The 17386-nt window shown below is 40.7% G+C and overlaps 1 protein-coding gene across 3 annotated transcripts in view; it reads left to right on the forward strand.

Annotated features, from left to right (window-relative positions):
- The window catches only part of ADGRG2 (adhesion G protein-coupled receptor G2), a 125265-nt gene that overhangs the window by 90803 nt on the left and 17076 nt on the right, over positions 1-17386 (forward strand). For 2 of the 3 annotated variants that reach the window (XM_057717777.1, XM_057717775.1), the window contains 10 exons: positions 1881-1936; positions 3206-3264; positions 6005-6044; positions 6518-6555; positions 7855-7949; positions 8497-8563; positions 12265-12656; positions 15692-15863; positions 16061-16217; positions 17097-17240. In XM_057717777.1, coding sequence (XP_057573760.1) covers positions 1881-1936; positions 3206-3264; positions 6005-6044; positions 6518-6555; positions 7855-7949; positions 8497-8563; positions 12265-12656; positions 15692-15863; positions 16061-16217; positions 17097-17240 — 1220 coding nt within the window. The remainder of the gene's footprint in view (positions 1-1880; positions 1937-3205; positions 3265-6004; positions 6045-6517; positions 6556-7854; positions 7950-8496; positions 8564-12264; positions 12657-15691; positions 15864-16060; positions 16218-17096; positions 17241-17386) is intronic. The other variant, XM_057717776.1, reaches the window with a different exon arrangement.

A 17386-nucleotide genomic window follows, 5' to 3' on the forward strand; every position in this document is an offset into this window, starting at 1 on the left:
CTTCTCTTTACTGAATTTTTCATAATTTCATTATTTTCATGCTTCATCTATGTTTTGGACTGGTGACTAATGTCTAGCTTAGTGTTATGTCTACACGATGTTTGATAACTGTTTGAAAATTGAACATTAAGTCAAAAAAACTGGTCATCTTGAATAACTGATGCCAGGAAGCTGGTTAGAGTAATGTTTTCCCCAGTTAAGCTACTGAATTGACCATTTGTTTTAGTGTCTGGTGAAAACAACCTCTTCAGGGGACCAACTCTTTTGGCACCAGAAATTCCACGATATCCCGCCAGAAATTAGAAACCTTCACTTCTTGCAGATTCCAATCTGGATTCATTAAGGGAAATGGATGCTAGCAAAAAAACTGGGAGCTGACCAGGTGGGGTTAGGCTGAGGGTCAAAAGAAGGTGGCTTCCTGGTTGTTGTGCTAGCACTGTGCACCCAGCACATTCATGAAATTCAGCATGTGCTGAATAAGACCGGAGGATGAATTTGGAGAATGGAGGGGCGAGGAAGAAAAATTATGGCTGTCAGCACATACACAGGCACTAAATAAGTTTTTGAAAGCTGAAAGTTTTGCAAAAATGGACAAGTAATTCTATGCATGTATCAATTATCTTTACTTTTAATAATTATGTAGTGCATTAATTGAAATTTCAGTATCAATATGCGGAGTTTAAGGTTCTCAGTAGAAAGGGTGCTGGAATAGATAAATCATGTTAATAATTGGTGTAGTGGTGTTGTCAGCCATTTTAAGTGGAAGTGGACCACTGGGTCCTTGGCTATGGGAAGCAGTTGTACTTTGGAGTGCAATAAAAGATGAGATGGGGAGGCCTTCCACCCTCTAGCTCAGGGGTTGGCAAACTACTGCGCATAGTCCAAATAATAGCCTGCCACATGTTTTTGTAAATAAAGTTTTATTGCAATACAGCCATCCATTCATTTATATACTGTCAATGGCTGCTCCTAAGCTACAACCGCAAAGTTGAGTAGTTTCGACAGAGAACATATAGCCCACAAAACCTCAAATATTTACTTTCTGATCTCTTACCAAAAAAGTTGACTGCACCCTGCTCTAGTTTATATGCTATCCTTGCCCTTCTGCTCAGGAGGCCAGTTTTTTGTCTCTGTAGATTATGAAGTACACACAATGTACTTCTGTTAAGGAGTCTCTGTTTTATTTGTTTCCAGATAGAGCCAAAGCCCCTCCGAGTATACCCTGTAGGAAATGTGTTGATTGAAATTGAGTTCAGTATTTCCCAAAGCGAGCATTTTCAGTACAGGGTTTTCTGGCGTTTCTGGGACAAAAGCCACAATGAGTTGTTCAACTGAAGAAAGGTTTTGCTCTGCATTCTATTCAGGTTTCAAAGCAAAATCGCAACTTTGCTCCTAGGAAAGATAGTGCTGTATTTTGGTAGCTGTATTTTAAAAAGAAAAAGAAAAACCCGTAATGGCAAGGAGTAAATAGACTTCCATAAGGATGCTTAACTGCTGAGAAATACTTTTTCCCTCCCTTCCATATCTCCCATAACTGCAACTATAACAGCTTAAAAAGATTTGCAGTGTTAGACCCACAGTTCTCCCAGTTAACATCATTGAGGGAAACAAAGCCCTGATGAGAAGCACATAGGGATAAAATTTCTTGAGGAGACAAGTTTTTTTCTTTTTCTGCATTCCCACATTAAATGTATAGTTGATATTTTCTGAAAATTATATTGATTGATAATCGTTGAGTAACTTTCTGATAGAAAAGAGCAAATGTGAATAAAAGAATCTGATGAAACTGTTTATAAATTAATTTGATATTTTTCTGCTTTGTAGTAATCCTCAAACTCTAAGGATGTGTTTCAAATTTCTTTTTAAAAATTTATTTTTAGCCTTTTTTAGAGGTGAGATCATATTTCAGTATGACGAAGAAAGCAATGTTACCCAGGTAGGTTTTAAAGATTTTTTAATTGCCATTTAAAAAGTGAATTTTCGGATGGAAGATGCCTTAGAGGACTGGGGCGGGGAGGGTGGGGGGGACTCGAGGGGGGGGGATTCAAGGAAGGGAGGGAATACGGGGATATGTGTATAAAAACAGATGATTGAACTTGGTGTACCCCCCAAAAAATAATAAATAAATAAAATTTTAAAAAAAGTAATGGAATCTTTTGGCTTAAAATGAATAATTTTCACTTGAGCAGGTCAGCTTACTACTTGTTGGCATGTGGGGCAAGTTTGCCTACACAACTACATGGAGAACAAAATATTTTCATGGCCTTTCTCTCAGCAATCTAGAAAGTCCGAATGGAAAGGAAATTGTAGCAGAAGTAGGAGATAAACATTCCTAAAAATAATATACACTCAAAAAATATGTGTTGCGTGACAGCATAAGCAAATGAATTAAAGTTGACTCTAGTTGGGAAAAAAAAAAGTGAATTTTCATGTATTTAAAGATTTAAGGTTCAAATTATTTCTGATATTTGGCATATTTACTTTTACGACCAAATTTAAATAAAAATAAAGTACGTGTTGTTGAAACACTAGCTTTGTTGAGAAGGCTTGACTTCATGATAATCATGGTATTTTGTTAAAAATTATATTTTAGTTTTCACTAGGTTTGCTGCTGAATAGGAGTGGTTATATGATACAGTTGTATTACCAGTCAAAATTTAAAATTATATTAGAAACTCCTAGCAATACAAAAATGTAATATTGAATCTAAAAATAGTCTTCTCAACCTGATCCTGTTCACCCCATGGGGGACTCAGATACAGTAATATCAGCGTTCCCATAACTTAGATTGGTTCAGAAGATCCCAATTAAATGGGATTTGTTAGTTCAGTAAATATTTCCTGAGCACCCACTATGTGCCAGGCAATGGGTTAGGTGCTAGAAATGCAGTGATGGTTGCTACCAAGTGTCCCTTTTTACATTCACATAGAGAACTTTAATTGTGTTCTTTTGAGGGAACGCTTGGAATAACAAAAGATAGAAATTAGCACATCAGACTTGCTCATTCAGAATATTTTTTGAAAGAAAACGTAAAAACAAAAACTGACTCAGCCAATATGTATTTGGTCATTTGCTAGACCATATTCCATGCAGTTAGGAATCACAGTCTTTGGGTGCCCAACAAAACTGAAGAACAGCTTCTTGTTAGAAAGTGTTATAAAACAAAACAATATTTGTTGTGTTCGTAATGATTTTTTGCCTCTAGCAGAATGAAGTTATGGGTAACGGCACCTCAACTGGAATCCTGTCTCTAGAGGAATTAAAGTGAGTAACCAATCTGCTGTTTGATTTAAAACTTAAGACATCAACTATGGAAAGATACTCGTGCTATCTTTACTTTTGGAAATCGAGAATAGGAAAGAGACAGACCCAGAGGTTCTTGAGATCTTTGCAAAGTAACCATAGTCGCCTGTTTTCAACTAATATCCCCGTGAGGCTATTCTCTTTGATGCTGTTGAATTATGTAAGCATCACCAAGCCAGATTTATTTTGCCCGATGCGCAGCAAGCCAAAACACTAAGAAGCCAAAGTTTGCAGCAAAGGGTTTATTCCCAGGGCAGCCACGTGAGAACAAGTCTCAAATCTGCCTCCCCCAAAGACCAGGGGCTTGGGGTGTTTATGAGATAAAGAATGAAGCTGCAGGGCAGTCTGAGGCTGGGGAGGCTGGGGAGCCTGGGGAAAGGTTATTGGCAAAAGGTGGGTAATCGTTGTTCTGCACAGGTGTAACTAAGCTACAGGCCTCTGCACGTTCAAAAATAGAGGCACTTAGCACTGTCTGAGGGTGGAGTTTTCAGCTCTCTGATGCCAAGGACATTGGACACTTGTGCATGCCCAGTTGGAGGGTCAGGGGTCATATCCAGCATTAACCAGCTCAACTGGAACTAGACACAGCTAACTCCAAGTTCCTGGAAAACAACTTGGGAAAACATCTTATTGTTTAGGCTACGTGCTGCTTGGAGGACCTGCAGGTCTTAGAAGGACTTTGATTAGTGAGGGCAGGTTATAGGTGAAATGGGTCTGACTAATAATTACCCACGGTTTCAAGAGCTCCATTTGAATTGGCATTTGAGTTGTAATATGATTTGGTAGCCAGCAAGGTTGAAATAAAAGTTCAAGTAGGACCCCACGTGTATACCATCTGCTCATGCTTTCATGAGGCATCAGTCATTCAAAAGTCAGAGAGGTTTTTGTTAAGTAGACCTCGGCTTACAAGAGTAAGCACAGACAATAAGAAATGCATTGCAAATAAATGCTCCTAGTTAGACAATAGGTCAAAATGTCAGACAGCAGACAGTCTTACCTTGACTGTCGCTGGAAGGGGAAGCTTCATGTCTTCGCGCTTGAGCAGGGAAGCAGCATCAGAGATGAAATTCATCTACTGTCAACCTTGCTATTATCTCTCAAAAGAGATTTTTATAAACTTTTGAACCAAATCCAGAAGCTCTGAGAAGTATCTGTGATGACACTGAAGAGAAAAACTTTTCCAAGATATCAATAAAAACAAAACACATTGTGATAGGAAACATATTTTTAAACTCGCAAATTCATAAATAGAACACAACTTAGCGTACTTGTAAGTAATTCATTTTAATTGCTAGACTTGAAATATAGATGAATTCATTTAAAGCCACCAAGCATTTGTTGAACATCTACTGTGTGCTGGGCCTTGGGGATACAAATGGGGATAAACCCAGGTCTCTGAGGTGGAAAACTAGGTCTAGAGCAGTGGTTCTCAACCGTGACTGCATATTGAAATCACATGGGGAGCTTTTAAAATGCCTGCTATCCAGGCACATTCCATAACAATTAAATCAGTGTTTGGGGCCTGAGTTGCAGGCATTGGTATTTTTGAAAACTGCGCAGGTGGTTCCAGCACAAGGCCAATTTTGAGAAGCAAGAGTCTAGAGTCTGATAGGAAAGAAGCAGGAAGCAAACAAATGATAACAATACAGTATAATCCCTGCAATGAAGGTGGCACATACAGGCTACCAAAGGATGTTCTAAGTGTCTGAATATAGAGTAGGCAGAGTAGTTGAACATGACTGGAGGGTCCAGGGAAACCCCCAGAAAGAAAGTGGCCTCTGAGCACAGTTATGCAGGAGCAGCTTCTGCCAGCTTGAAAAGCTAGCTGACTACTGCTGCCACGCTCCCTCTCTTCTCTCGAGACCTTCCCTGGAGCCAAGAACTATTGCTTAGTCCTTAGAGCAGGATTTCTCACTCGGCCTCAGCACTGTAGACATTTGGGGCCTGATAGTCCTTGTTATGTGGGGCTGTGCTGAGCATTGTAGGATGTGTAACAGATCCCTGGCCTCTACCCACTAGATGCAGGGAGCACCCTCCCCCAGTTGTGACCATCAAAAATGTCTCCAGATATTGCCAGCTGTCCCCTAGGAGGCAGCGTCACCCCAGTTGAGAATCACTGCCTTGCTGTGAATTCTTTAACTAGATTTCTTTCATCCTGAGTTCATGTGAAGCTCTGCCACGTTGAAGAGATAAAACTGTTGTTGGAGTGGGATTGGAGGAGAAGAATGAGGGACATTCCTAAAGAGGAGGTGTGAGGAGGGGAAGGCAGGGCTGGAGAGTGCTAGAGGGCAGATGGGGTCAGTTGGAGAGAGAATGAGGAAGAAATCAGACAGAGGGCCGCCAGGGTGAGTGGCTGGCCCCTCTCAGAAATTTTGCCTCCAGCCAGCTCTTCCTCTGGCCCTTTGCCAGAAGCAGCTGCCTGGGGGTTGCAGTAGCCTAATGAGTAATAAGATTGTTCAGCTATAATCTATATCTTGCTGTTGGCTAGAACCAATATAGATAGCTTCTATGTGGTTAGTTTCCCTTGTCATATAAATAATTAATTTTTCCCACATAGGAATCTCATACCCAGTATTTCTTCAAAGTGAACACTGCAAGCAGTAAATACCATGTGCTTAATTTAATTGCTAAAAATCTAACTTGTTTTGAACTTAACATCACCAATCATCTCCTTCATGTCAATTTCTCATTTTATTAACAGACGATCAGAATTCAACAAAACCCTGCAAACCTTAAGTGAGGTAATCACAGTACATCCTGCACTTGTTTATAATTGTTGTTATTATTTGAGGGAGAACATGGAGTTCTGTATGTCTGAGGAAATATGTATTCAGATCACCCCAAATCTGTCATGTAAAAGAATGTATGGGCAAGTTCCATTACCCCCAAAATCAAAACTAGGCTCAATGGATGGACATTACAAGGGGGTAGATCTTCCTTCAAGTAAAACCAAGTTTCTTAAAACCAGGGCTCCAGGAGAATGAGCTCCCTTCTATGGTAGAGAGTTCCCTGACACTAGAGATATCAAAGTAGAGCCTGTATGGCTTGAATAACTTTGATCATATGTCATTAATCTGGTAGGAATGTGAATTAGATGATTCCTAGGGGTTCTTGTGCTTCTAAGATTCTGTGATGCTGTGATTAGTCTTGGGTCATCTTGCTTGATGTTTTCAACTGTCAAACTAACATATATATATTTTTTCTTTTATTTTAGACTTATTTTATAGTGTGTGGTACAGCAGAGGCCGAAAGGTCAGTCATTTTTAATACTTTTATATAAATAACCTTATTTCTCTACTCATGAGAAAGTATGAGGAGTCTTAGGGTGCAATTCAAAGGCATTCTTCTAAAATAAATACACATTAATGACATTTTGGGTATATAATTTTTTATTCTTCCAAACACATATTGCTGTCACATCCATCTTCTCATTTCTTTATGAAGCATAGGGGTGGGTGGTGTTGGGCCAATTGCCTCTGGTTCTGTAAAGCTAAGGATCATCAGTGTTCTTAGCCCCACAGTCCACCAATAGGACCAACAAATGGCTCTCAGTGGTCCAGTCAGGGTGGAGGCCACACAGAGAAGAAGGAACATAATATGGAGCTTGGGGAAAGAAGGAGAGAGGGGGAAGGAAAAGAGCGGAAAGAAAAAGAAATTAAAAAGTGTGTGCAAGTGTGAATCAGAGATTGCCCAACAACTATTTGAGGTTCCACAGATTATCATTTGTAATTATGTCCATTGGCTGTCCTGGCTGCATAAGCCAACAGCTTTTAGGTCAATAATCTCACTACCCGAATCTTGAGCATTCCGTGAGAGTAAAAGTCCTAGAAAGTAACAGTTTCTACTCATCAAACGATTCATTGGTACAAATAATGGCAAGTCTTCCAAGAAATTGTAGATCAGATCCCTATCCACTGCATGTATTTAGTTATTTCACTTTTCATTATTTGCAACATTAATATTTTGTTCACCTAACCCAAGACTAAAGTAAAAAAAAAAAACAGAGACTGTCTCAAATTCCTAGTTATCTGGTGATCTAAATTGAACTGCCAGAGAGATTTTGGATATAAGAGACCTTGATATTCATCTAAGCTGGTATGTGAAAGGGCTCTCATGATGGAAACCCAAATACCTCTGGACACCAGGCGAGCAGCCACCAGGCAAGCAGCCACCAGGCAGTTGTGAGGGGTTAACACTAGATGTCAGGATGCCTGTCTTCGCAACCAGGCTTCACCCCTGCACGTTCATTATGTGGGCAGGCAAAACGAATCAGCAGCTGTCTGTGGTCAGAGGTCAGAGGGTCTCTGTGGTCAGAGGGTCTCTGGTTTGCAGTCTTTGTGAATGTAAACCTCTATAAATTCTTTGCCCTAGAAAGTCTTTGGGGTAAAGTTCAGCCCATGATAGATGGGTGTTTACAAGCTTATTGGGGGTGACATTGCAAGTTAGTGTCAATGTCCTCTTTCCTCACTCTAAGTTTGAAAAAGCAATTACAAATATGTAGGTAGGTTTCCAGTTTAGTAACACTCTGGTTATATATATTTCTCTTTACAGCACAGTAAATTGTACATTCACAATAAAACTGAATAAGACAGTGAATATATGTGCTGTGATGGTTGCTTTCCAAACAGTAAAGATTCAACCATTGGGTAAGTTGTCTCTATCTTTATTGCTGTGTTCGTATTCACATGACTTTGATGTGTTCCTTTTAAAATTGAAAATATAATGAATAAGTTTACATATGTTACAGCTTTCTGTTTTGACTCTTTTGTCCTTGGGCAGTTTTTAAGGAGCTCTGAAAGGTGATTTTTCCTGCTATCTCAAAGTTTCAGTATACCGTATTGGACATCATGATAAAACAAACCCTATTGAGAAGGAGAATTCTATTTGGAGTGCTCGATCGATTGCTGCTGGGATATATTTACTCCTGAATTTCTCTTAGGGGTTGCTGAAGAGCGATTGATATTGTGTGCATATAACCCCAAATTATTCGCTCAGTGAATATTTTTGAGCACCTGCTATTTGTATGTATTTGTCAATATAATGCAATCCAGTTTATTTTATCACCTGTTTTAGACTAATGCTCTTTAAAATGCCATCAGTGTAAGAAACGTAGTACTTGGTGGATCTGAGCTTCTGCCTTGCCTTATTCTTGACCATGCATTTTCTTCTTTCTTTTCCTTTTGTTTCCTCCAGAACAGTGCTGCTGTTCTGTCAGGATTCCCTGCCCTTCCTCCCCGGAAGAATTAAAAAAACTGCAGTGGTATGTAGCAAATATGCTGACTCTTTTCCTAATAACAACAACAACAACAACAATAATAATAATATTTAATCACCATGCTGGCTAAGGAATTTGAAATTTTGACAGTGAAGAAGGGCTTTCAATTTTTTCAGCTGTGAAAAAAAGCACAGTTTTCTTTTGTATGAAGTTTCCATTGCCTTAAACCAGTGCTTTTCGACCTTGGTCGCACATTGGTATCACCTGGGGAGCATTAAAAATATTCTGACTTCCCACAGCCTGACCTGCTGAATGTGTCCTCATATTTAAAAATTTTTCCAGTGTGGTTAGATGAGGAATGGTATCTTAGTGTTACCTGTACTTCTTTTATTAAAAACTGTTTGAACATTTTTTTTCATATATGTGGGGCCATTTTTGTATCCTTTTTGTGAATTGTGTGTTCATATCTTTTTCCCACTAGACATTTAATCAGTTTAAGAGTACATTATATATTGTGGCTATTAGCCCTTTGTCTGTGGAATGTGTTGCAAATGTTCTCTCCCAGTTTGTCACTTATCTTTTGACTTTGTTTATAATGTTTTTGTCATGCAAATTTAAAAATTTTATGTAGTTAAATTTACCATTCTTTTATTTTATTGCTGGTGGATTTGGAGGCATTATTAGAAAGCCTTTCCTTATACCTGGTTATAGAAGAATTCACCTTTCTGTTTTTATATATAGTACTTGTATGGTTTCTTTCTTTTTTTTAACATTAGACCCACTTGGAATTTATTCTTATGTGGTGGGAGGTATGGGTCTAATTTAATCTTTTTCCAAATGTCTATCTAGTGGTCCCAGCACCATTTATTAAAAAGTCCACCTTTTCCTCAGTGATCTGAGATGCCACCTTTGTCATATGCTAAATTTTGGTAGCTATTTGGGTTAAACTGCAGATGTTAGATGTTAACATTGGGGGAACCAGGTGAAGCTGGTTCATGGACCCCACTTTGAGTAGCAGGGGTATAGACCATAGAGCAGTGGTTCTCAACCCTGACTGTACGTTGGAATCATCTGGGGAGTTTTAAAAACACCGATGCTGGGAATTCCCTGGCTGTCCAGTGATTAGGACTAGGCGCTTTTTGCTGGGGCCCGGGTTCAGTCCCTGGTTGGGGAACTAAGATCCTACAAGCTGCGCAGCATGGCATATACGTATGTACATACATACATACATACATACACACACTGATGCCTGACTCCCCCACCCTCAGAGCTAGTGATGTCATTGGTCTGGGGTGCAGCCCAGGTTTCTGGACTTTTTAAAAATTTCTGGGTGGAGTGATTTTAACGTGCACCCAAATTTGAGAACCATTAGGCTGGAATTAGATGATGGCCCAGTGGCCTTCCAGTGCATTGGTTCTTAAGATTGGCTGTACATTAGAAACACATGGGGGCTCTGATGTGTCAAGATGGCCTTCTGGGGTACTGGAAATACTCTATATTTTGATCTGGGTGGTGATGATAGAGGTGTATACATATTACAATTACAATTTTTATAATTCTTCAAGCTCTAACTGTAAGATTAGTACACTTTACTGTATTAGGCTATGCCTCAGTGAAGAAGCACATTAAAATGAATATGGATGCCTGCACCCACCCCAGAGATTCTAGTTCATTTGGTTTGTGGTGGGAGCCCCAGAGCCGGTGCTAAAGTGCTCCAAGGTTTCTAATCTATAGGTGGTGGGCAACGCTCGCGCTGCTGCTCGCCGAGTACCTCACCCGGTGGATGAAGGGCTCCAACTAGCAGAAGTGACAAGAGCAAGACAGGACAACCTGCTCATGGTTGAGCCCAGCGAATGGGAGCCCTGTGCTAGGGTATCTGGTTGCTGCAGGCCCCCACATAATATGAAGGAAATTCAATTTACACTTCGCAAAGCACCTCGGTTCGGCCAGATAGGTTGCCGCATTATACAGTTTAGGGAACGGAGGCTCAGAGAAGTTGGGTGGATTGCCCAGAGGGGTGGTGAGAGCTGGAGCCCCTCCTCTTTCTGTCGGCACTCCTTTGTCCACATTGCTTCCCAAACATCATCAGGCTGTGGAAAGAGGCTTCCAGCTGGGTGCCTGGCCCAGACTGGGTTGAGCCGGAATTTCTTTTTATGGATGTGACTTTCCTTTGGTCTCTCCACCTGATATTCCTCCCTTCTCTAACGCAAGAGAAGCTCCAAGAACACATCCTCACTGGTGTTCGAAGTCGCCATCTAAAACTGGATCCATCAGAGTCTTCCCGGGGTGGTGATCCGTTGCTTCCTCTAGTTGCTCCTCCCCCACCCCAAGACTGGTGGATCTCGTGCCAGATGATAGATGAGTTCTTCTCAGTCTTCCATGCTATGCAAATCCATGGGCCTGGGAACCTCACCCCCACCCCAGGACCAACTGAATCAGACACTGAGGAGAAGGCCACAGAAATCTCTCTTTTTAAAGAAGTCCTCTGGGTAATTCTCAGGTACAGCCAAGGCTGAGAACCACCGGGCTAAAGTAACATTGAGGGTGTAGCTGATGTACCAGCTGGGGGCCACCCCTTTGGCCCCAGCTTGATTCATTGTTTCATTAAGCAAACATTTCTTGGTCTACCTACTATGTGCTTGTTAGTACCATGGCAGGCTATAGCAGTATAAAATTGACTCAGACAGATTCCTATACTCATCAGTTTCACAAAAATGTATGTATTGTTAACTTCAAGATTTTCTTAAAATACAAGTCAAAGAAAAACAATGTCAGTATAATTTACCTTTCCCAGCCAGTATCACTAGTGCACGTGAGTGACCTATATCTGAAGTTTCTTGGCAAGGAAAAGCTTATTTGTGACCCACCAAGACCAGTATGAGAATTTGCTGAAATTAAAAATTCCATTCTCCAAATCAATAATAATTATTTTTACATATTTTTTCTACTGTTGATCAATATGCAGATTATAACTGTAATTAACAGAATTACGTACGTTGGTTGCAAAAACCGTAAGAAAAAAATTGAAGAACATTTAATTGTTACTGGCAAATTTAGAGCTGCTTTTCAGCTTACGCCATACCCTTTTGAACCCGATGTTAATACTAAGTTGACACAAGAGTTAGTGAATCTACTATGGACAGACATAGTTTTGAAATGGATATGCTTTAGCTTCTAAGTGAAATCAGTTCTAAAAATGATAAGACAGTTTTGACAGTGTGGATTTGAATATAAAAGGAAAAAGATATTTTGGTGTTTGATTCAGTTTTTAGAAAAATTTTAAGTATGTTTGGAACAGTTTGGGCATGTGAGTCACTTTTTTTGAGAGTAAATTTTGTAAAATCTGAAAAGACAAAAAAGGCAGATTCCTAGTATATGGAAACCAGCAGTTGGGTCACAGGGCACTTAACAGCTCCCCTCCCCAAGAGGCACCTGGAAATGTTACACGATCTCCTCAACTGACTGATAAGTGATAAGGTATAGAGTCCAGGAGCAGCAGTGAATAAGTGAAGCAGAACTAGGAATTCATGAAAGAGCATCCCTCCTGGCTAATTCCTCTTCCAGGGAGGAGGTGGTGGCAGTGGGCAGGGGCAGGAGGACCAGTGGCAGGTACATAGAGGGTGTGCAGAGGCAGGTCCTGGATAGAGCCGTGTCTCCTTGGTGGTGTCAGATGGTTGCCAGAAGAAGAGGTTAGCCTCTGTAGTTCATTCGTGTCTCACATACATCTCTCTGATTCTTTCCTTTAGTGACCTGCAGGATCCCGTTGTGTGTCTTGCTGGTCATCCACGTGGCCCACCGTTTTCTTCTTCCAGCAATTCCATCCCAGTTGCTCCTCAGGCCACCATTGTGTCCCAGATCTCCAGTGCCTTCTCTTTTGCTGAGCCTCTAGCTCATCCACCTGTAACCCAGAGCCCTCACTCTCCAACAGGGGTGATTCCCCTTCCTTCTCCCCAGCCTTCAGCTCCCATAGCCTCCAGCCCTGCCATTGATATGCCCGTGCAATCTGGAACTATCTCTTCCCCTACGCCTCCAACTGATCTTTCCCGCACCTTGCCCCCTGTGAAATCCTCACCTCCCTCTCCCGCCACGTCTGGCCCTGTGAATGTCAACACGCCCAGCACACCTCCTGACAAGACAGGTAAATATGAGGAGCCCTGAAACCCAGCTGGCAGCCTGCCAAATCAAGCTATCTGGAATAAGACCACCTTAAGCCTTTCCTTTTATAATGTCTGCTTGATTTTGAGAGCTTTCCTTTGGCCATTCTTAGAACATAGATACGGCTGATTATTTGGTAGATGTGATTGATTGTTTGGCCAAGAGAAATAGCTCCGAGGCAAACACAGACCTCGTTTTATCCAGATGAGTTATTTTATAGGTTTCTGTCTCCTACAGAAGGTTGTTGGGTCACTGTTTACAACATTCTGAAGAGGAAAAATTTGAACTGTTAACCACGGTGACTCCATTTAGACAGAAGACAAGAGGAAAATATTGATGTTCTTGAAAACCAGTCAGTCATAGAGTGCCAGAGCTGGGACTGAGCCAAAGTAGCCGTGAGGAGCGGGAGAACATTCAGAAGACCTAGCAGTGGGTCTGCGCAGGCCCCCACAGGCAGTGGGATCCAGAATAAGCCATTTAGCTCCTCCTAACTCAGCCTGCTCTACCTCAAGATGGAAATCGTCTCACTAACCTCATAGGTTTGGAACAATGGTGGATGTGACAATGCCTTGAAAACTGCACCGGCTCCCTACACACAAAGTAGGCTTAGGGGTAAAAAGATAAAGGGAAGAGGGAAAAAAGCAGAGAGAATTCTGGATACTCTCTGGAGTTTCAAGCCAGTGAGTAAGAAGCAGGCCTTCCTCTAGAATTTGGAGGGTGGGAGGCAAAGCCAAGTTCTTGGCAACGTGAGATTGGAGGTTGCCTCCTCTGCCCTGGGCAAGCATCCCCAGGAGATCTGGAGCCTCTGCCAAATGCCTTGAGATGTTTTTGAATTCCACAAGAGAGGAAGGATGGAATACGACATGCCACCCCAACAACATGTCTATTACTCAGCTGTGCATAAACAGACAGAAGCTGGGGGCATTTTTCGAGTCTTGAGTGAAGTGAAAATAACGCAATAGTAAATAGTTTGCACACCATGTTTATAGCAGTACATTATAACATGTGGATAAAGATTAGAAGGGAATATGCAAAATAAGAAATAGGATCTTAGGTGGTAGAATTAAGAGACTTCTTTGTTAGAAGATATAGAGATAGCCAGTAGGCACATGAAAAGATGCTCATCACCGCTAATTATTAGGGAAATGCAAATCAAAACTATAGTGAGATACCACCTCACACCACTCAGAATGACCATTAAAAAGTCTACAGATACTAAATGCTGGAAAGGGTGTGGAGAAAAGGGAACCCTCTACACTGTTGGTGGGAATGTAATTGGTGCAGCCACTATAGAAAACACTATGGAGGTTCTTCAAAAAACTAAAAATAGAGCTACCATATGATCTAGCAATCCCACTCCTGGGCATATACCCAGAAACTATAATTCAAAAAGATACATGCACCCCAGTGTTCACAGCAGCACTATTTACAATAGCCAAGACATGTTAACAACCTTAATGTCCATCAACAGATGAATGGATAAAGATGGTGTGTGTACACACACACACACAATGAAATATTACTCAGCCATTGAAAAGAATGAAATAGGACTTCCCAGGTAGTCCAGTAGTTAAGACTCCACACTTCCACTGCAGGGGGCCCAGGTTCGATCCCTGGCTGGGAAAGTTCCTCATGCCACGGGGTGCAGCCAAAAAACAAAAAAACACATAATAAAAAAAAGAAAAAAAAGAAGGCCATTTGCAGCAACATGGATGGACCTAGAGATTATCATACTAAGCGAAGTAAGTCAGAAAGAGAAAGACAGATACCATACAGTATCATTTATATGTGGAATCTAAAATATGACACAAATGAACTTATCTATGAAACAGAAACAGAATTACAGGCGTAGAAAACAGACTTGTGGTTACCAGAAGGGAGAGGGGTGGGGGAGGGAAGGATTGGGAGTTTGGGATTAGCAGGTGCAAACTCGTATATGTAGAATGGATAAACAAAGCCCTACTGTAGAGCACAGGGAACGATACTCAATATCCTGTGATAAACCATAATGGAAAAGAATATAAAAAAGAATATATATATATGTGTGTGTGTATAACTGAGTCACTTTGCTATACAGCAGAAATTAATACAACATTGTAAATCAACTATACTTCAATAAAGTTTTAAAAAAAGAGAGACTGTTGTTAGGTTTATATCAATGTATCCCAATTAAAAACGCTATTAAAAATCAGGCTTACTGATGGTAGTCCAGCTGTTAATTTCATAATATTCTCCTTTCTACAAAAAGAGCTTTTAGTTACCCACATAAAGTTCTATATGCATGCTATAAATACATGTATATGTATGCTTATACAAATATATGCTAAGTACACTAATCTGCTTTTACATTTTTTTTAGTCAGGGTTCTCAAAGTATAATTTACACACAGTAAAATTCATCTAGTTCTATGGATGAATGAAATTTTTATAGTTCTACGAGGTTGGTTAAACGTCCACAGTCACGTAACCACCATCACGATGTATAACATTTCCACTATCCCCAAAGTTCCCTCGTGTCCCTTTGTAGTCAGCTCCTGCCCACTACTCCAAGCCCCTCAGCACCAGTGATCTCTTTTGTTTCCCTGTGCTTTCAGTTTTTTTGGAATGTCATATGAAGAGATTCATACAGTATGTAGCCTTTCTATGTAGCTACATAGCCTTTCTATATAGTCTGGCTTGTGTCACTTCACATAATACATTGGACTATTGGAGACCCGTCCATGTTGTTGCATTTATCAGTAGTTCGTTCCTGTTTATTACTAAATAATAGTCCATTGTATGGATGGACCACAGTTTGTTTAATCATTCTCCAGTTGATGGACATTCGGGTTGTTTCTAGTTTGGGACTATTATGGAAGAGGCTATTATCAACATTTATGAACATGTCTTCTTAAGACATGCTTTCATCTCGGGGCAAATACCTAGGAGTGGGTCTGCCAGGTCACAGAGTCTATGTGTGTTTCTTCATTAGTGATTTTTCCATTATTTGTTCATAAAGTGATTTGGCTCTCTGTTATAGAAATTCTTCACACCAGCAGCGTCGGTGTTTCTGAGCTTGAGAACCAAGTGTACCGGATGGAGAAGGCTCTGTCCTTAGGCAGCTTGGAGCCTAACCTCGCAGGACAAATGATAAACCAAGTCAGCAAACTCCTTCATTTCCCGCCTACCTTGCTGGCCCCTTTGGCCCAAAGGTATGACTTAGCAAACTGATGTGGTCATGAGAGGGGACCCTCTAATGATAATGATGCTTCTATATGATTAATTATAGGCACGTATTTTTCTCCCACGTACGAGGTTCATAACGACTTAAGTTGCTACTCTATATTCTGCTTAGATTGGTTAAAACAAAGTGGGAGTGCTGAATTTGAATGGCTGCTTCTCTTTACAGGTTGCTAAAAGTAGTGGATGACATTGGCTTACAGCTGAATTTTTCAACCAAGACCATAAGTCTGACCTCCCCTTCTTTGGCTCTGGCCGTGATCAGAGTGAATGCCAGTAATTTTGACACAACTACTTTTGCTGCCCAAGACCCTGCAAATCTTCAGGTACATCCTAATTTATTGTGGAAAAGACCTTTCCTTGTATATGATTATAGTCCTTGTGATTGAAGCAATTACTGCTTACACTCAGGGGTGATATTCAAAATATTTAACATCTAGACCAATGAGGCACCACAGAATCAAAAAAAAAAAAAAAAAAAAAGGAAATTGGTCCTGGCTGGAGCAGGATCTCAGAGGTCCTCGTAGCGCCCAGTGTTAACCCTTTAGCAGCTGGATTGTGGAAGTTTGGAGGAAGGGTCAAGTGGGGGAGGTGTCCAGCAGGTTCTAGGCAGTTGGGAGAGAGCAGGGACACCAGCTACTTTTCAACCGATTTCAATATTTTAACAAGTGTTATGACTACACTGGTGTGAATAGTGGTGCCGAATATCAATCCTGCTTCTAGTGTTTTCTGTTAGAGGGATTGGGGGTGGAAACTCGCAAGTAAAACCAGGTCTTGTATTTTAACTTAATTTTCATAGTCTTCCCTTTACAAGTTTAGTGCATGTGGTCCTATGATGACTTTGCCCTAACAGGTCACCAAGTTGGTGTGTCTGCTGCTGTGGTCTCCCTGGGCTCTACAGTTATCCTGAGTTTTCTTACCCAAACCCGCCCCAGCTTTATGATTGACATATAATATCCTGCACTTTCTGACTGTTTCTGTGTATCCTTTATCCTTAAAAGGTTTCCTTTCCTACTCCAAGGCCTCATCTCCCTATTACACAGCCTCTAATTTCGTAGCAGTCAGAGAAACAAGAACCTATTGTACATAGAGACAGCACAAATAAACACCCTTACAGGATCCTCTGTCTTAATTAGTTGTTGTGTTTTCCATCTCCTCATTATACTAGCCCCAGACATTTTTATAATCTTTTACTTGATTTTCAGGTTTCTCTGGAAACTCAGGCTCCAGAGAATAGTATTGGTGTTATTACTCTGCCTTCATCGCTGATGAGTAATTTACCAGCTAATGATGTGGAGCTAGCTTCCAGGGTGCAGTTCAACTTTTTTGAAACACCTGCCCTGTTTCAGGTAAAGTTGCCTCTAATTGCTTTCGGTTTAGGTTTTGGGGAGGACCGGAGGAGTTTTATTTCTTTTAATCCTCACATATTCTTAAGCCTGCTATAAGTCACATGAATTGCTAAAAAGCTGTAGTTTATTTTTAAACAGGACCTAAT

This window comes from Hippopotamus amphibius, chromosome X (assembly GCF_030028045.1).
Source record: "Hippopotamus amphibius kiboko isolate mHipAmp2 chromosome X, mHipAmp2.hap2, whole genome shotgun sequence".
Taxonomy (NCBI): Eukaryota; Metazoa; Chordata; class Mammalia; order Artiodactyla; family Hippopotamidae; genus Hippopotamus; species Hippopotamus amphibius.